Source organism: Thalassophryne amazonica, chromosome 17, assembly GCF_902500255.1.
Source record: "Thalassophryne amazonica chromosome 17, fThaAma1.1, whole genome shotgun sequence".
Lineage (NCBI taxonomy): Eukaryota > Metazoa > Chordata > Actinopteri > Batrachoidiformes > Batrachoididae > Thalassophryne > Thalassophryne amazonica.
Genome location: NC_047119.1, coordinates 50393083 through 50418691, shown reverse-complemented (window position 1 = coordinate 50418691; position 25609 = coordinate 50393083). Strand labels below are relative to the sequence as shown.

The 25609-nt window shown below is 40.2% G+C and overlaps 1 protein-coding gene across 3 annotated transcripts in view; it reads left to right on the top strand.

The window, feature by feature from the left end:
- The window catches only part of whrna (whirlin a), a 397537-nt gene that overhangs the window by 298588 nt on the left and 73340 nt on the right, over positions 1 to 25609 (top strand). For 2 of the 3 annotated variants that reach the window (XM_034191660.1, XM_034191659.1), the window contains exons 6-7: positions 12235 to 12447; positions 24134 to 24355. In XM_034191660.1, the coding sequence (XP_034047551.1) occupies positions 12235 to 12447; positions 24134 to 24355 (435 nt within the window). The remainder of the gene's footprint in view (positions 1 to 12234; positions 12448 to 24133; positions 24356 to 25609) is intronic. The other variant, XM_034191661.1, reaches the window with a different exon arrangement.

The following is a 25609-nucleotide window of genomic DNA, read 5'->3' as shown; positions in this document are numbered from 1 at the left end:
CCCAGCCATCAGACGGTCTGGGATTTGACAGCCATCAGACCAGGCTTAGGATCTGTGAAGGACTGTGTGTTTGTCGGCGTGCGACAGCACTGCCACGTTAAACAAACCCATGCACAGGTGTCTCTAGAAGAGATCATCTTCCTTGCCACCGAAGGACTGCCACGAAAACGACTATCAAAATGGTGGTGTGACACGGTGACATCCATGATGGACCCACTCCATGTAGATATGAAGGTCTCATTCTAAGAAAAATTATACAGTAATGAACAAATGGTATTAATACTATATTTAATTTCTGCTAATGAACAGCCATAAATCCAACTTACTGCAGGGAGGTGATGTTCCAGTGGTTAAGCGTTGGGCTTGAAACTAGAGGATCCTTGGTTCAAACCCCAGCCTGACCGGAATATCACTAAGGGCCCTTGGGCAAGGTGCTTAATCCCCAAGTTGCTTCTGGAGTGTAGTGAGTGTCTTGCATGGCAGCACTCTGACATCAGCGTGCGAGTGTGAATGGGTGAATGTGAAGCATAATTGTAAAGCACTTTAAGCGTCTGATGCAGATGGAAAAGCGCTATATAAATACAGTCCACTTACTGCAACTGTAAAGCATATTATGGGAAGAGTTAAAATCTTCTGCATGAGACAAAAATGACTCAGCAATGCAACGGCTAATATTTCTAATAATGCCCATCAAAAAAAAAAATTATATTAAAGGTACCCAGTCCATTTATAGGTGCAGTAAATATCCATGAAATAGTGTTTTTCTTCCTGAAGTATAATCTCATCCATCACGATTTTGTCTTGAAACCATTTGCGCACTCAAAATTCTTGCATGGACTTTGAGAACTGATTCAGGGTAATTTTGGGGTGCTGAATCCAAATCTGAGCTCAGATTTTCTCTATCACATCATGTTTTTTACAATCTGCATGTTCCCTATTGATGGATTACGCAAAAGTTGCTCATTCACTCGTGGGTTTGACGCCACTAATCATGCACAAAAGCAGCTTCAAAAGCATAGTTTTTAAACCAGGTTCACGAAATGTGAACAAGAGCCATAATATTGTTTATGCAGCCAAAGAGGTGTGCGAGACTGCAGTTTTTGATTCAATGCTTTATGCGAGAAATATGCTTTCATATCTTAGGGCCCCTTCACACACCGTGCAAATCTGGTCGAAATGTGCATGAAGTGTGCATGAAGCAGGAATTGTATGCAGCACGTGTAAAATCGTAGCTGCCTCCAACGCCTTGTACACCTGTTGCTACAACTATTTGCATACACCAGCAGCTGAAAGACAGAGTGTGTGCTGTGAGAGCCCATCGATCCCTCTCGCGGCAGGTGTCAGCCAAATTCCAGGTGACACGCACGAACATCTAACACCACTCACACGGCACTTAGAAAATGTGTGGATATTTGCACTGTTAACACGACAGCAGTCAGCAGACGATCACTGTCGAGCTGGATCTGAAATTTGTTGCAACATATATCGCTGTTGCGCAGATTGACAGGCTACCCCAGGTGATCCGGACCGTCAGATCATAACACACAGCGGGTGATCTGAATGTCGTACCACCCACGTGAGCTCTGTTTCACATGACGCGGTGTTTGTCCTGTGGCACAGTGTCCACAAGACGTGTGTTGGGCAGGACACATGAGCGGGGCCAGCTGGACACGCCGCCAGCAGATGTGAACATGATAAGAGCGCCCTGCTTCTCATTCATGTCATTTCATGACTGTACGTCTGTGATCATGGGTCATCTACAGAGGAACAGACAGATCATACTTGTATTTCCCACTTAAGAGGGATTCAGTAGAATGCTGTGTTTTTATATGGTGTGTGTGGTTTTATTTTTTCTTAAATATGCACATGTCCTTCTTGATATCAGGCATTTTCCCGCACCTTTTACAGGACAGCGATGGTAGCTCAGTGTTAAAGTTTCTGACTGGCAATCAGAGCTTTTGAAAAGTGCAGGTTCGATTCCTGTGGGTGGCATGTATTTTTTTTTCACAGCAGATACACAATGTGGCTACACATCGCGCAGCTGCTCACACTGTGTTCCCGTGTGCACGAACTGTCACAGCGGCATCGTTCAATGTTTTTGTGGTTCGCTCATATGAGCTGTTCTGCTGTGACTTGCCCTGAGTTGTACTTATTCGTACAATGTGTGAAGGGGCCCTTAAAAACGTGATTGGCAAAAACTAACACCAGATTTGGAGTCATTGCCCCCAAATGACCCATATCTGTTGAAAAACTCCATGCAAGAAAAATCATGTTGACCAAAGTAATTTATGATTTGCAGCTGATTCATGTTTTGGGGGTTAACATTACATTTCATGTTGATGTAAATGAAATAACCAAAAACATGTCTGATGTAATAGTTTCTGACTGGTTAAAATTGCAGTACAACAAATTTATGGTTGTGGTTGTACACTGGAACAGCCGCTTCAGTGGTAACGGCATTCGATACCGGTAATAAAAAAAATGTCTGTTCATTCTTTTTAGCATGATCGTTCGTACCAGTGCTGTTTCCTCTCTTAGTGATTCATAACAATTTGATTAGATAAAACTTTATTAATCCCTTGGGAAGACTCTCTCAAGGAAATTGAGGTTCCAGCAGCATTGTATAGCAGCACAGAGGGTAAGAAGCACACAGAGTATCAAAAGTGAAAGTAAAAAAGAAAAATAGTTAGCAAATATAAATACAAACACACAATATAAATACCAGACATACTGATCAATACTGTGTTACTGGCTACTACTGTTCCTCTCATTCCCGACCTCTGTCTTCCTGTTACTCCTTGTCCCCCTGAGTGAGGAGTTGTACCGCCTGATGGCCTGAGGGACAAAGGAGTTTTTCAGACAACTTAATTGTTATTGACCAGCCTGTCAAACCACAGCTAGTACATACAGTACCAGTCCAAATGTTTGGACACATATTCCCATTCAGTTGAATAGAAAAGTGTGTCCTCACACTTCCTGTAGCTTGACAGCAGAATTTGAATGTTAATACAGTATTCGCGCAGTCTTTACCGCCACTTTGGTGTCGTAAACAGGCATGCGTGGACTGTGTTTACTAACACAGAGAACCAAAAGCAGTATGTAAAACTGGCGAAGAAGAGATACGAAGTCTTCAAATCTGGGCAGATTCACTGTCAAACATTTGTATTTAGCCAGAATGAACTGATAGCGAGAGAAAATACAGACAGTAGAACGTGAGTTACCACCTTTAAAGATCAGGGTATTGACTTCTAAAGGGTCAGAATGGAGGAAGTGATATTTGTCGGCTTTGCTCCTCATGCACGTGAGCCGGTCGCTTCCCTGCAGCAGCCGCGCGTTGTGCCAACAGATCTCCAGCATATATATTAAGCTGTCAGTGATCTGCCGCCAGCTGCGCCGCTCAAACAAGCAAAGAGCTTTGTGTTGACTTTGCGTTGTGTGATTTTCTGCTTCTTCCTCCTGTATCACGCCACTCACATTGGTGTGATACACTTTGCTACATTTGTCCCTTTGGCATTTTCTCTCTCTCTCTCTCTGTCTCTCTCTGTCATGTAATTGCAACCGAAAGGCCACTTTGGACCAATAAGCTAATTAATTAAGGATAGGTCACACAACAATTCTAAATCATTAATTCAGTGTTGACCCCATTTGGCGCCATCATCTCCGGTAAGTCACTGTTGTTTCGGAGACGAGCTAAATGCATTATGTCAGTCTAACCCAATTTTGTTATTATCGCTGCCGGCTTTGCCAAGAGAGAGGTGGCTAAATATCGTTCTTCACGTCTATCCGCTTGCAAAACCTTCACTGGTTCATTCAAAGGATTTGCACAAGATTGGTGCCAACATGGCTTCCTCCGGGATCACATCTAGATTCTTAAAAGAAAGCGAACGTGAGGTGATATATTTATGTCCTCTTCCAGTATCAGCAGAGGACCCCCCCCAAAAAAAGTCACATATCATAATCATTGTGATAATTTGAGAAACATTTGACTGTTCCTCTTCTCATTCCATGACCTTTGGCTGATTTTCACCAAACTTCATGTGTGAATGACTCCCAACCCCAGAATTGCCAGTGTTTGTTTGGCAAAGGTCAAAATCATAGGGTTAACCCTCCAAATTTGAAATCCACCCCGCTGCCCACACAACCCAGCTGAGGTCAAATATACCAAAGGTCAGTCATTGGGGTTAAGGTCATGTCTGCCTGTTCGTTTGTTGGCTTTCTCCTCCCATGACCTTTTGGCTGAATTCCACCAAACTTGGTATGTCAATGAAGGTTGGCACCGAAGTTATTCTTAAATAAGTTCATTTTGGCAGAGGTCAAAGTCAAGGAATTTGATTTTCAACCCATTTTGGACCAATTGTGCATAAAGGTGGATTCCAGAACTGCTCAGACAAAGTCAGCCACAGGTCAGTTATTTGGGCGAAGGTCAATGTCACTGGTGTCAAATTGCTTTATCCCTAAATGTCTTAATGCTCATGGCTACTATTGCCATGTAATATAAAAGAAAGCTGGAAAAATCCATCTGAAATTTGCAGTATGATAGAGATCCACAGTTACTGGTACATTTAAAAATTTATTTATTTTAAAAATAAAGAGGCTAATCCAGTAATGATAATAATACATAAATAATAAAAGCTATCCAAATTTCATAAACTGATAATAAGCAAGCACGGCTGATAAGACGCTCAACCAAAGTTTTGTGAACAAAGTAATACTATATGACAGTGAAGTTAATAATATTACAAGTTACTTTAAGGTGTACAGCTGACTGAAATTTCAGGCAGAGGTTCGCCAGCTTCCTCTTGAACATCATCAGTTATGTTTATGTATTTTGCTCTATTAGACTGTGACTAATTAAGATGTGACTGAACGTTTCCACATGGCTGAAGGAAAAACTCGAGAGACTCAAGGGAGTCTGAAGAGGAAAAAAAGACACGGTTGTCTTCCGTTAAATCAGATATGCAGTATCGATCTGGTATATCTGACCGTAGGCCATAGGCCAGCATGGTCCTGCATGCACCCCCCCCCCCCCCCCCCAACTCTGAAAAGTTGGTATCATTAGAAACCTTAGGATGTCTAGATTACAAAAAAAAAAAAATGGTAACAGAATTTCTGGGCATCATGTTTTTGCTTCTTTCTTGAAGGGGATTTGTGCTCCCTTGCCTTTTCTTGTGATAACAAAATGTATGGTCCTCCATTTGTTGTCAAACTTACCCTGTACTAGTACAACCCCTGGCAAAAATTATGGAATCACCTGCCTCGGAGGATGTTCATTCAGTTGTTTAATTTTGTGAAAAAAAGCAGATCACAGACATGACAGAAAACTAAAGTAATTTCAAATGGCAACTTTCTGGCTTTAAGAAACACTATAAGAAATCAGGAAAAAAATTGTGGCAGTCAGTAACGGTTACTTTTTTAGACCAAGCAGAGGGAACAAAATATGGACTCACTCAATTCTGAGGAATAAATTATGGAATCACCCTGTAAATTTTCATCCCCAAAACTAACACCTGCATCAAATCAGATCTGCTTGTTAGTCTGCATCTAAAAAGGAGTGATCACACCTTGGAGAGCTGTTGCACCAAGTGGACTGACATGAATCATGGCTCCAACACGAGAGATGTCAATTGAAACAAAGGAGAGGATTATCAAACTCTTAAAAGAGGATAAATCATCACGCAGTGTTGCAAAAGATGTTGGTTGTTCACAGTCAGCTGTGTCTAAACTCTGGACCAAATACAAACAACATGGGAAGGTTGTTAAAGGCAAACATACTGGTAGACCAAGGAAGACATCAAAGCTTCAAGACAGAAAACTTAAAGCAATATGTCTCAAAAATCGAAAATGCACAACAAAACAAATGAGGAACGAATGGGAGGAAACTGGAGTCAACGTCTGTGACAGAACTGTAAGAAACCGACTAAAGAAAATGGGATTTACATACAGAAAAGCTAAACGAAAGCCATCATTAACGCCTAAACAGAAAAAAACAAGGTTACAATGGGCTAAGGAAAAGCAATCGTGGACTGTGGATGACTAGATGAAAGTCATATTCAGTGATGAAGCTCGAATCTGCATTGGGCAAGGTGATGATGCTGGAACTTTTGTTTGGTGCCGTTCCAATGAGATTTATAAAGATGACTGCCTGAAGAGAACATGTAAATTTCCACAGTCATTGATGATATGGGGCTGCATGTCAGGTAAAGGCACTGGGGAGATGGCTGTCATTACATCTTCAATAAATGCACAAGTTTACGTTGATATTTTGGACAAACATCCTCCGAGGCCGGTGATTCCATAATTATTGCCAGGGGTTGTATATAAATAATGAATGTTTGAGTTCAATGGTACGAATATTTCATGAGGTGAAAGATGGAATGTACCATTCAATGAGGCGAAGCAGAGTTGAATGGTACGTTCCAGCTTTCACCGAATTAAATATTCGTTCCTTTAAAAGAATGAAAAAACATTCATTGTTTTATACGCGTATAACTGCTAAAATAGATACTTGTCATTTGACATTTTATTAATTTATAAACAGAAAAGGGAATTTTGGTGTTCCAGTTCAGCACGAACTTAAATTGGAGTCCAAAATTGTGACGATGTAGTCCATGATGCTGTGCACTGACTTTGTGTACTTCCAAAAAAAAAAAGACTGTCTAGTTTGTCAGTGCAGCGAAAAATCACATCAGAAATTTGTCCAGGTTTTCATCCTAACAGCTCTTCATGCATCCAGGCGGCTTACAGCGTAGTGTTTTTTTTTTTTTTTTCTGTGTTAGAAGAATTAGCAGCGTCAATTAGCTCCCTCAAATCGCCGTCCACCAGCAAAACAAACTCCACTATGTTTAGCTAAACGCCGGTCCTGGTACTGTGAGCATGTGCTGTGGTCGGGGAGTGCAATAGCACATATAGCTCATATAGCACCAAAATTGCACACTAAAAAAAACTATTGCACGATAAATGAAACACAATGGCAAATGATATGAATCCTTGTCACATGACATACAACCCTCCAATCAAATGACAAGGATCCACTCAGCCGTTATATAATGGCCCCTACTAGACAGTGTGTAGGAGAGCAACTACTGATCTACTACTGACCCCCCACCCCCTTTGCAAAGCTTCTGACTGTGCTGCAAAATGCAAAACATTAAATTTTTGTTGGAATGGATTTTCTTTGGACACTTAATTTGATTTTCTGTTGCCCCATTAATAAAGGAAAAATGAGGTTTAAAAATTTCAGTCAAAATCACAGGTTGCCTCAAGCTTTGGCACAGTACTGCTGTATACAGTAGAACTCATTATGTGTAGCATGAAGTAAGGCTCTGTGTCGGGACTTGGTGCACTGTGATCATTGGTGCAGGTGAAGACAGGCTTTTACATATGCCAGAATAAAATGCTGATGGAGGCATGATGCAGCAAAACTTGTAGAATGGGAAATAAACATTCTATAGATACCACATACAGCATCACCTAGAGGAGAACAACACATTAAAGATAACAGTTTATGGTGAATGTGATGAGGACTGATCAGACCAATACATGTTTGGAAAACTCTGCTGCAGGTCAGAAACAAGTGGTCTGTTGGGTCAGAAAGCAAAGAGGCGGCCCTGGACAGCTCGTATTTCTTCTGGGCCCCTGTTCTGTTCATCGAAGATAGCACCGGTGCTGATGCAGCTTCACCAGATGGAACGATTCCACGCTATAGTTTCCCAGGTGTTGGGATCAATGCCAAAACTCTTCAACGAGGCCTTTAAGATTTCCTTCGGGACTGTTTTCTGCCCACCCTGTGAACGTCTTACATCTGCTAGCTCACCATAAAGTAACCTCTTGAGTAGGCGAGTGTCAGAATTAAATGCTGATGGAGGCATGACTCAGCAAAACATGTAGAATGGGAAGTAAACACTTCCTGTTGATGTTTAGGATAGTAAAGTTGTAGCAGTTTGTGGTTTCCTGGTGATGTTCCCGGGCTGGTGTATTGGTTAGATGGTGACTATGATCTCTGTGCCCTGAAATGACCAACTATGCTGTCTGGATAGTGACAGTAACAGCTTGAACATTACCTCAGAGATGGGTATGGTTCATCAAACACACCTTCTATATGGGATGTCTGTTAAATTGAAATGGTGGGTTTACAGTAAAATGGGTCTCGGTCTGTCCTCTTGACTTGCCATTTCCAGCAGATCTAATTAGCAATAAGACTGCAGGTGTTCCACTCCACTTCAGTGATGAGCTATTTTATTAGCTCTGTGAAGTGTCAATCTGCCATCTAGTGCTACAGCGAGAGGCCAATGGCTTTGTCCTGCCTCTTCGAGTCGCTCCACAGGGCCCTTGAGCCAGGACATGGACTCATCAGAAAAAACTCTTCTGGTAAGCATCGAGGTCATTAAGATTCAGGTCGGGTAGCATCGGCACTCACCTTGGCCAATAAATACGTAGTTGTTGGCTCTGCACAGGCTGAGATTCTGAAGCAACTATTGTTGATAATGCAGACAAACGAGTGCAGAATTGAGGATGAGGTGAAGAGGAAGGCGCAAGAGGAAGAAGGAAACCGCATGGCATTATTTTTTTCCATGTTGTACTACAAATGCACCCTGAAGCTGTGACTCTGAAATGTTGTCTTTGATTAAGCAGTTAATTAAAGAAAAGTTGCCCGTTGAATAAGAGATAACTTTAAAAAGAAAAGAAAGACGCCAAAAATCATTGATGGAAAAACAGAGAACACATAGTCAACATGCCAACATGTAGATGTCAAAGTCAAAATGACGATACCGTTAACCGCAGTAATGTGAATATTCACTACATTTTGATTTGTACAAAATGTAAAATCCATATATTGAAACTAGAATACGTAGAATGCACAACTGTGCAAAACCCCCCCAGTCTGCTTTGAACCCCAAAATCGAATTGCAATCCTTAGTCCAATGTAGTGGACCAGCACTGTCCAAAAATGCACTTTTCTCCAACAGATCCAGATTATCAAGTATACCTACAGTATGGGTAGGCAATCATGGGATCATGAGCATTCACCTTTGAGCCTGATCGTGACTTTGATTCCAATGGCAATATGATCTTGATTCTTTGTTCTTGATCAGCCATCTTTGATCCTGATTACTGACCTTTCATTTCGATCACCGGCCTTTGATCCAGAACACCAACCACTGATTCAAATTGCTGACCATTGATCCTGATCACTCACCTTTATTTCTGATTACTGACCCTTGATTTTTACCCGACTCTGGTCTTTGTTCCTAATCAGTTATCTTTGATCGTTTTTATGAACGTTGATCCTGGTTGCTGAGTTTTGTCCCTGAACATTGACATTTAATCCTGAGTGTTGACCTTTGGTACAGATCGCAGACCTTTGGTCCTGATAGTTCACGTGTGTTTCCAATTAGACTTTTGATCTTGAACCTGTCCTTTGTTCCAGATCCATTATCTTCCATCATGTTCATGACCTTTGATCCTGATGGCTAGGTTTTTAGTCTGAATATTGACCTTTGATTCTGTTGACCTTCGTTATATATTGCCATCCATTCGCCCTGTTGAGACATCCCATAATCCCTTGCGTTCCAGAGAGGTGCTGCAATCAAACCAACATGGAGAAACCACATGACGGCAATTGCAAATGAACATTATACAACCAAAATCGAAATTTTTATGCCTTTCATAACATTTATAATAGACTGCATGCATGACACCCCTGAACACTTGCTAAAACAGATATTCCATGTTTGCTACCCTCAATCTGCGTGGAACTTCATAAACGTAAAAAGAATTTCAGACACCTTATTTATTATATGGCTACAACAGTACATGTGCTCTGATTGGCTGATTGCCGGTCTGATATTTTCCCATACCATGACAACCGATCCGAATCTCGTATCAGATTTGCAACTTTGTTTACAATTTTCAAGGCGCAAAATACAGCAAAACAAAACCGAGCAAAGAAATTATGAGCAACGAAAAGGGCCATTCTCAGAGTGAATTTTATGACACTGATGAGTTTGAATTGGAGGAATTAACAACAAACAAGCTCAAAGTGGATATGCAAAATGAAGACCAACAAGATAAAAGCACAGCTCCAAACAGCCATATAATAAACAAATTATTAACCTTGGTCTGTACGGGAATATCAGACATCTGTCTTTTTTGTACGGACCGAACGCAGCGGTCTGATATTTTCCCATGTATCATCATCAAGAACCAGCTTTGGTGGGTGGGTCACGTTGTCAGGATGGATAAGAGCCGACGTCCCAAGCAGATCTTCTACTTCCAGCTGAGGGAAGGCAACCAGTCCAGAGGAGGTCAGGAAAAAAAACATAAGGCCCTCCTGAAGCACAACCTCAAGAGCTGCTTCATCAACTGGTAGACCTGAGAAGAAAGCACAAGGGGTCGAACCAGCTGGTGAGCAATGAGTCACATGGGGGTGGAAGTCCTTGCAAAAATATATACGAACAAGACAGAGGAGAAGAAGAAGGAGAGAGAGTAAGATCCTGACCGACAGAAGCCACGTGCAGCGTCTGTCAAGAAAAGAGTGCACGTCAAAACCGGGTCTGTTCAGTCATCTCCGTGTCCACCATCCCGTCTGGGAATCAATCAATAAACAAACTTCTTCACCAACGAGGGATTGCCATGACGACGATGAGTGGGCTGTCCCTACAAGTCAACAACACATCCACAAAAGCTCTACTCAAATATTTAAGTAGCACCAAATTTACTATATTTAATTTAAATGCCTAACAGGGCAGAGACATCAGGCCCACACACACACACACACACACACACACACACACACACACACACACACACACACACACACACACACACACACACACACACACACACACAATCAGCATCAACAAGTCAATAGAGGCTACAATAAGGGTGGGCAAGTATTGCAACTAACCTTTCCAGATTCTGTTGTATTATCATATACATATCCAGATTTGTTTATTAGTCTCAAAAACGTCAAACTTTGATGTTTTTGAGAAGTGCAAACATTAAATCTTGTCTTAACCATTTGTAAATTTACTTTGTCCGCCTTGGATGTAATAAAATCACCTGCATTTGTTTATTTGCCTGTCTGTCTGTTAGCAGAATTACGTCAAAACTACAGCACGAATTTTGACAGTTTTCACCACAGATACATATTAGATCACGGAAGACGCCACTGAATTTTGGAGGTGATTCAGATCCAATTCTGGATTTTTGGATCAAGATTTCACTTTATATACGCTTTGAAGGATTACATCAAAACTACTTCATGGATTCTCACCACTTTTGCACCACAGATAGATGATGGTATGGAAGACTCCACTGAATTTTAGAGGTGATCTGGATTGGCGGACATCAAAAATCTCTGATTGCACTTGTTTTATTATATTTTTGTCATCTGGCAGGTGGTGCTATCAGATCTGCATTACCATTCTAATTAGTTGCATTCTAATAACGATTGATCACAGCACATTTGTCCGTATGTAAAGTATAAGTAGGGATATTAGGAGCAGGTGCGGTTAAAGTTATCTGTAGCTTGAAATGAGCTTATTTGTCTTTTTTTTCCCCTCATTTCTATGGCCCACTGCTTGTTAGTGGTAGTTACATGAATTTGTTTTAATAAATGTTCAGACTTGTCGTAGGTTGCGGCAATACTAGCTGCAGTGTTGTCTTTTTGACTGGCTCAGGATCCAGCTGGCACAGTGAGGACAGATATGAGCAATGATAATAAAAAAAAACCTTCCACCTACATGTGTGAATGTGTCTGTGCCGCTGCAAGCTGTGGTGTTGGTACCACAAAGCATTAATGAGAATGGATGACGCTACAGGACAGTCGGACGTTTTTAATCTACGTGGGATGAGAGACTGATGGTGTCATTTATATTCGTTTCCTGTCCACCTTTTGTCTCCTCTTCTCCTCCTTGTTCCCTTTATCCTTCCTGTCAATCACATTCTCTCTGTCATCCCTGACGCCCACCTCCTTCCATTGTCATGTTCCCGTCGTAAATATGTGGAACATCTCCCTGCTTCATGCTCTTTCAATCTATCCCTTCTTTCATCCTGCCTTCACGCTTGTCCATCCAATCCCATACTTGAATTTTTCCTCTTCTCATTTCCCTCTCTCTTGTTCATCATCTCTTTCTCATTCATCCTCACACACCTTTTCTCCGCTGCCACTCCTGACCTGGACTTCTTCTTATTCATCATCGCCTGTCCTTGCTCCTCCTGCCGCTCCCTCAGCCTGGTTTTTATAAGGGCATTGCCGGATCACAGGTGACCATCTCCAGTCTGGTCAACCAACCCCGGGCCAGATTGGAGGAGCAGGGGCGCCACCTTTTGACAGAGGCGGAGCGGCAGACCATGAGCTACTATGTGGAGGAGTACCAGGACGGACATATAGGGGTGGAGCCGCTGGTCATGGCGCTGTTTGAGCTCCTCAACACGCATGCCAAGGTAAATGAGGAACCAAGAGAACAATCAAAATGCCTAGTTGAGTGCTCAAGACTTGTGTGTGATTACTGTGAGCTTTGAAGTGATGTTTTGTCAAACATTTCACATTTTTATCCATTTTCTTCTTCCTGCCTGGCTTTTAAAAACTCATTTGATTTTCTCACTGCACACCGCTTCACCTTATAAAACTCAAAAGCCTTTCATCTGGCAGCTTGTCAAGTTCGCTCTTAAGTCACACAAGCACAAACCCTTAGTCTTGCCAGCTTCACACCTGATCGGCTATGGAGTTAAATGTGTCTCATTAATGCCTGCAATTCCACAGAGGGTGATCTACAAATAGTCCTTGATTTGCACATGTTTTACGATCCACTAACACCAATTTACAATTTGCAACTTGTGTGTTGGTTTTTACAAATAAATGTGTATTTGTAAATATATTTTTCATTTGTAAAAAAAAAAAAAACGCATTTACAAAACTGAAAATTCTGTTTGTGAAGTGTAATTTAGCATTTGTGCATCACTGATCATACACATTCATCGCTTTGCTCAGTTACGCAAAATTGAGACATTCTGTGCACAAAACTGCAGTTGAGATTCACAAATGTAAAAGTTGCTATTCACACCCCCATCCAGTAGATGGCAGTGTTGCTGTATGCATTTTGACGAGGGGAGAAGTGATCAGACAGAAACTCAGAAAATATCATTTCCCATAATGCCTTTTGGCGCATGTGTCGGTTAACACACAAATCTTCAAAATTAGCACATTAAAAAGATATTAAAAGATATGTGCAAAAAAAAACAAAAAACAAAACAGTTTCACTCATGGTTTCATTCATAAACAAAACCAATTCCAGACAGTTTATTGACATTAAAGGCAACATTTTTTCTGTCATTTTTACAAAAGAGGAAAATATCACACATATCTTTTAAAGTAATGCACTAATTCTGAAGGTTTGTGCATTAACCAACACATGCATCAAAAAGCATTATGGGAAATGATCATTTCTGAGTTTACATTTGATCACTGCATAGAGCAACACTGCCATCTACTGGATGACACTGAATAGCGACCGATATATTTGTGAATCTCAACTGCAGTTTTGCGCTAAGAATGCCTCAATATTGTGTAAGTGAGCAAAGCGATGAATGAGTATTATCGATGATCCACAAATGCTGAGTCACACTTCACAAACAGAATTTTCAGTTCTGCAAATGCCTTTTTTTCTAACAAATGAAAAACGCCATATTTACAAATACACTTTTTTTTGTAAAAACCAACACACAAGTTACAAATCGGAAATTTTCAGGCAATTTGAAAAACCCTTGTTTTAAAAAACTGAAAAAATGTTTTCAGGTCACACAACATCCAGAATGAGTCACATGACCTAAAATATCTGACATGGTACGTGTGGAAAGAGTAAGAGACAAAGACCTTGTCAAACTTTATGAGATGACTTTACAGCAATGTTGTATTTTAAAAAACAATAACACGCCAGTATTTAGCGGGACTTACCAATCTGTCACCATGATGTTTAGAATTGGTTATCATGAGCAGGGGCGTAGCACCAAATTCTGGGCCATAGGTACTAGCCATATTGATACCTTGAACCCCCATATTGAACCCCCCCATTGTTATGTTCTTTTTTATTAACGCAAACACGAAATATCTAATGTGTAGTCAAACCAGGTCTAAATCATGTATACCTTAGATCACACCTGGGAGTCAGAACCCTTTTTAAAGTTGTGGGAGCAATATTGAGTTGGGGGGTCTGGGGGACCAAATTGCACCATTTTCTAGAAAAATGGTGCAACTTGGTGCATTCCCATCTGTTAAAATACACAGGAATGCCCCAAATTGCACCATTCCCATCTGTTAAAATGCACAGGAATGCACCAAATTGCACCATTTTTCTAGAAAATAGTGCAATTTGGTCCCCCAGACCCCCCAACTCAATATAGCTAGCTTTTAAGCTCACCTCTCTTTTCAAAGAATTTGGTTACCAGCTGCTTTCCCTCATTTAGTTTTCTTTCCTCTTCTTTTTTGAAATCTGGACTTTGATTTTTTAAGAAAGACATATTTTATTTCATACTAAACATTAGGGCTGCAAATAACGATTATTTTACTAATCAGTTCATCAGTCAATTATTTTTTGATTAATCGTTTTTGGGGTTTTTTAATTTTTTTTACTTACATGTGAGTTTTGCCATTATTTCTTGAGTTATTATTAAAAGGCCTTTATCATGCAACATCAACGTTTGACCTTGTAACAATGTTATGTTATATTCTCATCAAAAACATACCTGGAGTAGTGTTTTGTGTTATTTTGCACATACATACATCACCGACACACCACAAAGAGATTTCGGTCATGTTTCACCCGATTATGAGTATTTTTAGATGCCTACAGCAACTATCTCAGCCGCTGACAACATATTACAGCAAGAGTCTACGAAAGTATTTTAAAGGCCTGACAAAAGTGTAATATGTTATATTTAATAAGATATTCTCATGAAAAAAGACACAAATGTGCAGTTAACTGCATTTTATTTTTTCTTGTGTAAAAACACAGCTTAGATGTGGTGTGACCAAAACAAATTGTCATTAAGCTTAAATAAAACAGGGATGAAGTGGAGGTTTAAGAGTCACTAGGTGTTCACAGGAGACACTTATTTCTATATTTATGTTCATTGTTAGTTGGTATAATCTTTTCTGTTTTGTTTTATCAGATTATTTTTGTCCGTTTCTCTAAAACTGTATTGTGGCATTATTAGTTATTATTACTATGATTGTTGTTGTTTCTATTATTATTATTATTATTGATATATAAATAAAAATAAATGAATAAAATATTACAATTTGTAATACATTTGACTCTTATGACAACAAACGCTGAGCCATGAATTATTATACAGAAAACAAATGTGCTGACAGCTGCAACAGCTTAATGCCAACTTCAACATTGAAAACGCCATAGACATGCTAACGCGTTAGCATCGATCCCGTTTTTAAGTTATAAAATACATCTATCAACTGTTTCAGAAGACCATAACAGGTCATATTAACATAAAAAGGTAAATCCCAGCTAACACGGAACGTCCTTGCAACGTTGCTGGGACGTTACATTTTCGTTGCACAATTGGGAACGTTCTGTCCACCTCCTGGCAACTTCCATCAGGAACGTTTACTTGTTACAGTTTTTGGACGTTTCTTTGGAACGTTGTACTTACGTTGAGGGGACGTTCTATTAACTACATAATTCACCAGCCTTATCAATCTATATATTGATTGATAAGGCTGGTGAATTGGTATTGTTGTAAATTTAAATAAAGTGATTCCTGTATTTTCTTTCTTAACACATATTTTATAACTTACTTAATTTTCCGAAAGTTTTCATTCTCAGGGATACTTTAGTAGGCCTACCGTCCCGATGATAGTCTAGTCCGGATTGACCGGTCGATCGCATGCGGGGGAACTCCCGCGGTTCATTCTATCTGCGCATGCGCAGGGTCAAGAGGTCGTGAGGAGCTACAGTGGAGAGTGACGCGAGCGTATAATGGTGGAGGAAAAGGATCCCAAACTTATCATTTTCATCCAGAGTGGGAGGAAGATTATTTTTTCATTTCTTCAAATGGCAAATCCATCTGCCTTATCTGCAATGCAAACGTGGCATTACCGAAGAAAGGGAATTTGGAGCGGCATTTTAAGACGATCCACAAGAGCTACGATGCTAACTTCCCGGCTAAAACCCGGCTTGCAGCGCAACAGGCCGTTTTCCCCCGGACAAATACCACCAGTAAGGCTGCAACCACAGCTTCTTATCGTGCCAGCCGTGTTCTGGCAAAAAGAAAGAAATCATTCAAGGATGGTGAAATTGTGAAAGAAGCTTTCATGGAAGCTGCAGATGTGCTCTTTGCCGATTTTAAAAATCAGAAGGAGATCGTGTCTGCAGGATGTGCAGCTCTCAAAGTCTGTTGCACGACGATGCGAGTTAATGGCGGAGGATATTGATCGGCAACTGAGGAATGATATTGAGGTATGTGAGTGTTTTTCTCTGCAATTCGATGAATCCACTGATACTGTGGACGTGGCTCAGCTATGTGTTCTTATTAGAATGTTTTTTGACAACATGAATGTAAGAAGAACTGAGCATTTTACCTTTGAAAGGCCACACCAGAGGCACAGATATGTTTCAGGTTTTTATGGAATTTGTTAAGAGCCAGCTGCCTCTCTACAAACTCATTTCTATAACCGAGCTGCCAGCTCGATGCCATCTTAATAATGTATTTATACAAACAACCATGTCATCAAATTTCATTGCATGAGAGGCCTATTAACTGATTGAGTAGTTCTGTTGTGTTTATATACGTGTTCCTGCTTTCAGCAGCATTGTAGCTGTTTCATGTATACTAAACTTGAAGCAACTTTGTAACAGATGGTACGCAGCAACGACTCGACAGACTGGAGTCAAAGGTGGACCTCATACTACAACTACTGTGGAGGAATCACGCTGCTGAAGAAGCTGACTGCATTGGAGATAATGCAGGCCAGACTTAAAACAACAGAGGAGCTGGACCAATTCAGCAAAACGCTGGAAGACCAGGAGTTTAGGAGGACAGTGGTAAATTATTGTTCCTAACACTTTTGCAGAAGTGGTTATTTTCATAAAAGTTGCATATTGCCATTGCACACATACTTCTTTTTACTCTGTCATAGATGAATCTGCTGAAACAGCTATCTGGATCAATGCTGAACTCCTTTGCCAGGACGATGCTCGGCGAAATTGGGATGTGGCGGTTGTGGGCTGGCGTCAGCCTCAAAGGATGGAAAGGGAAGAAAGCCCTGCAGCCTCTCACGCTCTAGAGTTTTGAGGAGTAAGTTATCAAGGTGTCTGAGTGCATCATCTAATTTTAGTTAGCAATTAAAAAGAATTTTATAATTTCTCCAGTTAAAAAAGAGGAAAATACAAGACCGTTTTTTATTTTGTTTTTGTGACAGAAGCCTTCAGCAACAAGATGGAAATTTTACCAGATGCTATCGATGATGCGTTAACTGAAACACTGTGCCATGCAGCAAAGAGGGTAAGTAGTTAAACTTTTATGGCATCAGCAACTCACAGGTGACTTGTACTAGCACCATGGCCACACCTAGTCATTCCCTTCAATCAAATCCCGGTCCAGTGTTGACTGTTTCAAGAGTGAAGACTGTGACCGGCTCACATGCACCCCAGCTCTTTGGAGCAATCTCTCTCTCTCTCTCAATCCGTTCCTCACATTCTGTATTCTCTTTCCGCAAACATCTTAAAACCTATCTGTGTGGGCTCACCTTCCCTCCATAGTGTAACTGTCACTCGGCTGTGTTGACAATTGGAATTCATTCATTCATTATTGGTTTATTTGACAGGGACAGTGCATATTAATGAATGTGCAATTGTTTATAGACAGTATATATACGAGGGCTGTCCATAAAGTATAGGTCCTTTTTATTTTTTTCAAAAACTGTATGGATTTCATTCATATGTTTTTACGTCAGACATGCTTGAACCCTCGTGCGCATGCGTGAGTTTTTCCACGCCTGTCAGTGACGTCATTCGCCTGTGAGCACTCCTTGTGGGAAGAGTCGTCCAGCCCCTCGTCGGAATTCCTTTGTCTGAGAAGTTGCTGAGAGACTGGCGCTTTGTTTGATCAAAATTTTTTCTAAACCTGTGAGGCACATCAAAGTGGACACGGTTCAAAAAATTAAGCTGGTTTTCGGTGAAAATTTTAACGGCTGATGAGAGATTTTGAGGTTATACTGTCGCTTTAAGGATTTCCCACAGAGTGGGACGTCGCGCAGCGCTCCCACGCGCCGTCGTCAGCCTGTTTCAAGCTGAAAGCCTCCACATTTCAGGCTCTATTGATCCAGGACGTTGAGAGAACAGAGAAGTTTCAGAAGAAGTCGGTTTCAGCATTTTATCCAGATATTCCACTGTTAAAGGAGATTTTTTTAATGAAAGACGTGCGGACGGATTGCAGCGTCGGCTCGCAGCCGCGACACTCCGCCACAGGAAAAACACCTCTGTTGGAAGCCTTAAGGACAAGTTGGAACATGCCCAACTGTTAAACAATTTCTCAGATACTCACTCCACTGAAAGCCATCAAAAGCCGCCTGGATTTTACAAATGGTTATCAACACGGAGGTTTATTTCCTGTGCCGCTGCACCGCGCCGGCTGCGTCCCGACGTCTTTCATTAAAAAAATCTCCTTTAACAGTGGAATATCCGGATAAAATGCTGAAACCGACTTCTTCTGAAACTTCTCTGTTCTCTCACGACATCCTGGATCAATAGAGCCTGAAATGTGGAGGTTTTCAGCTTGAAACAGGCTGACGACGGCGCCTGGGAGCGCTGCGCGACATCCCACTCCGTGGGAGGTCCTTAAAGCGACAGTATCGCCTCAAAATCTCTCATCAGCCGTTAAAATGTTCACCAAAAACCAGCTTAATTTTTCGAACCATGTCCACTTTGATGTGCCTCACAGGTTAAGAAAAAATTTTGATCAAACAAAGTGCCAGTCTCTCAGCAACTTCTCAGACAAAGGAATTCCGACGAGGGGCTGGACGACTCCTCCCACAAGGAGTGCTCACAGGCGGATGACGTCACCGACAGGCGTGGAAAAACTCACGCATGCGCACGAGGGTTCAAGCATGTCTGACGTAAAAACATATGAATGAAATCCATATAGTTTTTGAAAAAAATAAAAAGGACCTATACTTTATTGACAGCCCTCGTACACACACACACACACACACACACACACATATATATATATATATATATATATATATATATATATAGGGCACACACTTTAACGTAAATATGCCAGTTTTAGCATAATACTAATTTCCATCTGTAGTCTCCAGACATAAAATATAAAACACAGAGCATTTAACAAGCATAAAAACATTGATAATTTACAATATAATACACTGTCATATTTTAATATAACCCAGAGCCATATAAAGGAGGAGTTATCTGTTCCGGTCAAGATGGAGGTTAAAATGCTGTTGTCTCAATATAAAGTGCAGGAAAGTACTGAGGTAGAATTCAGTTGTAGGTATGTACAGGTACAGTCACTTTTATTATAAGATGCTGAATTAAAGTGCTTTGTTGCGATAGTAAAGTGCTCGATACAGCTGCAGTATCTCTTTAAAGTGCTGGTGTGCATAAGCTTACCTATATGTTGTTGTGTGCGTGTATATGAAAGTATATTACTTTCGCATGTCTTTAACTCGTAATGATTACAGGTTTGGTTATCTTTCAGTCATGTTTTAAGCTGTGTCTTGAATAAAGCAAATGTGGGGCTGAACCTGATTGTTGTTGGCAGAGTATTCCATGTGCTATTGCCCCTAATAGAGAGTACATTTTGAGCAAAGACAATTTTTCAAAATTTGATCTCGCAATCACACCTAGCGGAGGATCTGGTGTTAATTTCATTGTTACTTTTCCTCTTAATATAGTTCCTCAGAGGGAGTGGGGCCAAATTGTGTAGGGACCTGTACACAGCACAACACATTTTAAATAGCATGAAATTCTCAAAACTTAAAAGCTTATATTTTTCTAAGATTGGACGGTGATGAGAAATCGTTTTTTTTTTTTTTTTTTTTTTTGGTCCAATATTTTATGGCTTTTTTGTACAATTGTTCTATTGGTTTCAGTACAGTTGTTCCTGCAAAGGACCATGTTGTAATGCAATACTCTATATGTGATATGAAGTGTAAGTAAGATTTGGCCGCATCTATTGTAATAAACGGTCTTATCTGTTTAAAATTAGATCGATTGAACTTTACAGTGTGATTTACCTTTTTGATATGTTTTTTGAATGTAAGATTTGAGTCTAATATCACTGAGAGATATTTGAATTGGTTCACAAGCACAGTTCTTCCCCTTCCAAGAAAACATGGGATCTGGCTAGCTTAATTGGTCTTAATTGGTGAACATCATACATATAGTTTTTTGGTGTTCAGCAGAAGACAATTTTTATGTAGTCATTTGTGTATTTTACATAGTGCATTTGTGAGGTCTACAGATATTTTGTCACTATTTCCCTGGGTAAAGATTACTGCGTCATCTGCATACATTTGCATATTCAGTTCAGAGCACACATCGGGGAGATCATTTCTATACAGAAAGAATAATAGAGGGGCTAATATTGAGCCTTGTGGAAGACCAACATAACTAGGGAGATACGAGAATGTGGCACCATCCACAACAACACGCTGCTTTCTGTTCGAAAGATAGGATTGAAACCATTGAATAGTATCCTCTGAAAAATTAAAATATGAATTGTAAAAATTGAGATATTGAATTAAGGATTCTGCATATTAATACATGGACTGGTTGAGCGCCCTTGAACTTCACTGTGCTGAGGGGACTGGCACTATAGAAGTTATTGTATAGTATTTTTATGAATGGTTTTCTTTGTTTTTTAGGCAAAGGAGGAGGATGAAAGAATTGGTACTGGTGTTAATGCTGACTCAGATGCTGGGGTGGATGAAGCCATGCGCGACGATGTGGATGCCGATGCCATGGACCATTGTGTAGTGAATGATGACGCCATGGACGGCAGTGCCATGAGTGATGATGCCACAATTAGTTATGGGTCAGATGAGAAGTGATTCATTTTATGCTGAGAACTTATGCCTCCTCCTCTGTAAGGTGCGGGGGAGACATGAAATAAGTGCCCAATTTTCCTTGCACAACTTTTTTCCTGGATGCCATGATCAACTCAGTTGGACTGACGCTATATTTGTTTTGATCCACCTTTCTGATCCACCCACCATTGTGGGAACAAATCAAAAGCTGTGTTCACCACGGGGACATGTTCGGCACTATTCAGGATTATTTGAGTGTGTTTTTTTTTGTTTTGTTTTTTACCGATGACGAACAATGCATAAAAAAATCTGATGCAACAATGGTCCAAACCGGTCTGGATCCGGGACTGATGTTGCTGCTTTAAAGGGTGGGCGGTGGAGACATCTTCAGTTTTTGTTTTTGACCCTTCTAGTTCATTTTATACTGAGAACTTATCCATGGCTTAATGCTATTGTAACTGTAATAATACTGGATGATGTCACCTGGCTTAGTACCTGAGAGATTGGAGTGTATTTTACCTGTTTCTATGACTGTATTATTTTATGTGTTTATTTATTTATGTAAGGTAAATTATTCTATTGAAGTTTTATTGCACTGAAGTCACTGATTGAGAAAAGAAATTTTGTTTTCTAGTGTATACAATTGCACAGTGAAAATAACAACAAAATCTTTGAACCTTAGTCATGGGTCACACATCACGGATGAGAACTGATCCCTGGCTTAATGCTATTTTAATAATACTGGAGGGCGGATGAGAACTAATCAAGTTACTGAGAACTTGTCCATGGCTTAATGCATTGCTATTGTAGTAATACTTCTAAAGTAATAAACTTGCAATTTACAGACTCATGCAGTGTTCACAGTGTTCCTTCGTGTTGGGGGACATTGTAACAACGTTGCAGCAATGTTGTGTCACAACCTCCTGAGAACGTTCTAGGTTGGTTGGTTGGCAACGTTCTTGGCAACATCCCTGGAACATTCTGGAGAGTCTACAAATGAACGTTCCTATAACGTGATGCAACGTTACTGCCACTTTGATGTAACGTTCAGGCAACGTTCCATTGTTAGCAGGGATATTACTCACAGACATATGTTCTTTGGAGTTTTAGTGGGGAAAAATTAAGCGAAATAAAACACTGAATCAACAAAGCACCAGATCAAAGCACTGATTCGATCTGCGAATCACTGCTTCGATTGGTTCAAGGTTCAAAGCAAAGCCACGCTGCAGAAACGGTTGATTTATATGGAAGAAACAAAACATTTGTGGTAAAACAAAGTTATTTAACAACTAATTGATGACTAAATTAGTTGACAACTGTTTTAATAATCGATTAAATCGATTAGTTTCTGCATGCACTTCTAAACACCTCTTTCTGTGAGATCCTGTTTGGGATGTGTGTGTGGGGGGGGGCAGAGTGTCGCCTGTGCGCCTGGACTAAACCATTGTTACAACTGTGCAGGGGTGGGAAGGGCCCTCAGAGATCTTTCAACATTATTGTTAGAGCAGAATTATGTTTTGCAACATATATACATTTATTCTAATTATATTCTTTTACAACATGAATTGTATGGACATTAATAACATGCAACACAAAAATGTATTTAATGCCAGGTTTTTGTGCCCCCCGCCCCATGCTCTGGGCTCTGGGTACATAGTACCCTTTACAACCTCCCCCCCCCCCCCCCCCCCCCAAGTCCAACGCCCGATCATGAGTTGACTGAACTCAGCAGTGGCATTTAGTCACACAGTGGAAACGTCGCCGTTTCGCAGTTGTTTTGTCAACAGACATTCAGAAATATGACAGCGTTTATACTTCTGAACTAGTCTGATTGCTACCAGGCTAGTTGTCAGGCTTAGCCTGAGTTGCCACTTAACCATACCTGTCAACTTTGGAAAATATCAGAGGGGGAAATATTTTTTGCCATGAACCTATCATGAATGTGCAACCCACCCTTGAGCCCTGTAGAGTGCCGTGCATTTTTTCTTTCTTTCCTATTAATTAGTTGATTAATCGTAATTAATTAATTACACAGTATGTAAAATAGTAAGAATAAAAAAAGTTTGGTAAAGCTAAGTGCCACTCTTTGCAGCTTTGAGTTCATGTTTTGTAGGTTTGAAGTCACTGGCCTTGCAACCTAATTTGAGTTTGAATCAAAATCAGAATCGAATTTATTGCCAAGTAAGTTTTCACATACAAAGAATTTGTTCTGGGGTTATTGGACCAATAAGAAAAGAAAAGAAAAACACATCTATAAGAAGTAAAGTCAAACAGACAATACCAATGCACATACCGAAATGTGAACAATTACTGGCCACCCCTTTAAGTTGGACCAATGCAATGCACTCTGGGTAAAATGTACTAATAAATTAATGTCCTTATTCTGAAGATTGCAATGCTTTATGCTACTGCTGTGGTGAAGTTTCTTAGAGCTTGTTAAAATTATGCCCGTAGGTGTTTTTGATGTCTAAATTATGAAAGAACATGACACCATAAGTGAGTGTATTATGGGCTTCAAAATGCAGAGCTTCATGCTGTTGGAGTGTAGTGATGTTGGAATAATCCCAGAAATTTCTCCTGCTTGTTTACAAAAAGCTGAGAACTTAATAATTGAAGTTTTTCTGGAGTCTGACGTATCAATCCATGAAAAATGTTTAAATTTTTTATGGAGTCATACATAGTTTAAAGTTGTTTAAATTAATGTATCACTCCACTGATGCCTTAGTTTAAATAACTTTAAACTAAGGTATCACTCCACAAAAAAACTCTCAAAACGTTGTTATTTAAACTAATGTATCGCTGAATTAAAAAAAAAGTTTACTTTTTTTATGGAGTGATACGTTAGTTAGGTTGAAATGCACAAGTCAGACTCCAGAAAAAGATTCAATTATGACACTGTCTGCTTTTTGTGAAGTCAGGAGTTTCACATTAAGTACCGCTTGCTTCATGGAACGGGCCCCTGGTTTGATAAATGTAGGATTTTAATCCTGATCGTGGAAGCCTTTACTCACACTTTTTGCCTTCGTTCTGTATTTCTCGCTCTCTGTTCATGCTTCTCAGTTCGCTCTGCTGTCGGAGGTGCGTGGTCTAGTCACACCGCAGGATCTGGAGCGTTTTGATGGACTTGTGCTGAGGCGTGAAATTCAGGCTCTAAAGGCCCGGCAGGGGCTAGCTGGGGCGTCAGCCCTCCAACCGGACTCCCTGTCCATGGTGTCTTACCCAGACACCCTGAATTCCTCGTCAGCCAGCTTCACCACCAATACCACGCTCAGCTCTGCACGGGTATGTGCTCCATCCTCATCCAGTATCCTTAGTGTGCTTTGGTTTGGTTTTCAAAAAGTAGCAAAGGTATGATACCACTTTTTCATGTCCGATATAGTAACCATTCTGGAACCTTCAATAGTTGGCAATACCGATGCCAGTCTGATACGTTTTCACTGTCTTTAAACAACGTATCTGTTGACAAGAGCAAACAGAAATTTCTGACGTCTGCCAATCCGGATCCAGATCACCTCCAAAATTTAGTGGAGTCTTCCATGCCCTAATATCTATCTATGGTGCAAATTTAGTGAGAATCCATGAAGCAGTTTTGATGTAATCCTGCTAACAGTAAGTAATCCTTCAAAGCCTATTTGAAGTGAAACTTGATCCAGAATCTGGATCCAGATCACCTGCAAAATTTTTTTTTTTTTTTTATGACCTAATATGTATCTGTGGTGAAAATTTCATCAAAATCCGTGCAGTAGTTCTGACGTAATCCTGCTAACAGACAGAGAGACAAAGAAATAAATAAGTACACACCAATGATTTATGTCCTTGGCAGATGTAATAATAGACTTTCATCTGGATAGATTTCCATGGATCCAGAATTCCCATCCTGGATGGAAATTCTCAACTTAAACCGTGAAACAAATATTCCACTCCCCGTACAACAGTCTTAAACCCACAACATGACTTGTGTGTGTGTGTGTGTGTGTGTGTGCGTGCGTGCGTGCGTGCGTGCGTGCAATGTAAAACCCAGATCAGATTTTGTTTGGTTTTTATTGTTGTTGTTTTTTCCTGATATCCAGATCAGTAATTTTGGCCAATATCAAACAGATACAAATCAGAAATTCTGAAATAACATATATTGACGTACCCCTAGTAACAAAGTTAAACTTTATTTTAAAAACTTCAAAGTATAGGCCCACTAAACTTCTTAAGATTTAAGACATATATTAAAATGTATGGGAAAAATGTGTGTGTGCGTGCGTGCTCTCAAATTATCATCATTTTCAGTTTGTTTTGTCTTTCTTGGTTTCGGAAGTCATGTGATTATGAAGTCGTGATCTGCTGATCCACAGGAGTGTATTAGTTAAAAGGGCCACCACATTGTAGAGGTTTTTTTTTGGTCACAAAAGAAAGTTTGACGTCATACAAGCTTTTTTTTTTGTCTTCCATTCATTTTCAACATTGCACTGGGTGCACACTCAGAACTGCTGCATTTAATGACTGTAGTGTCAACAGCATAAAAGAATTTTCACTAGTACTACTATA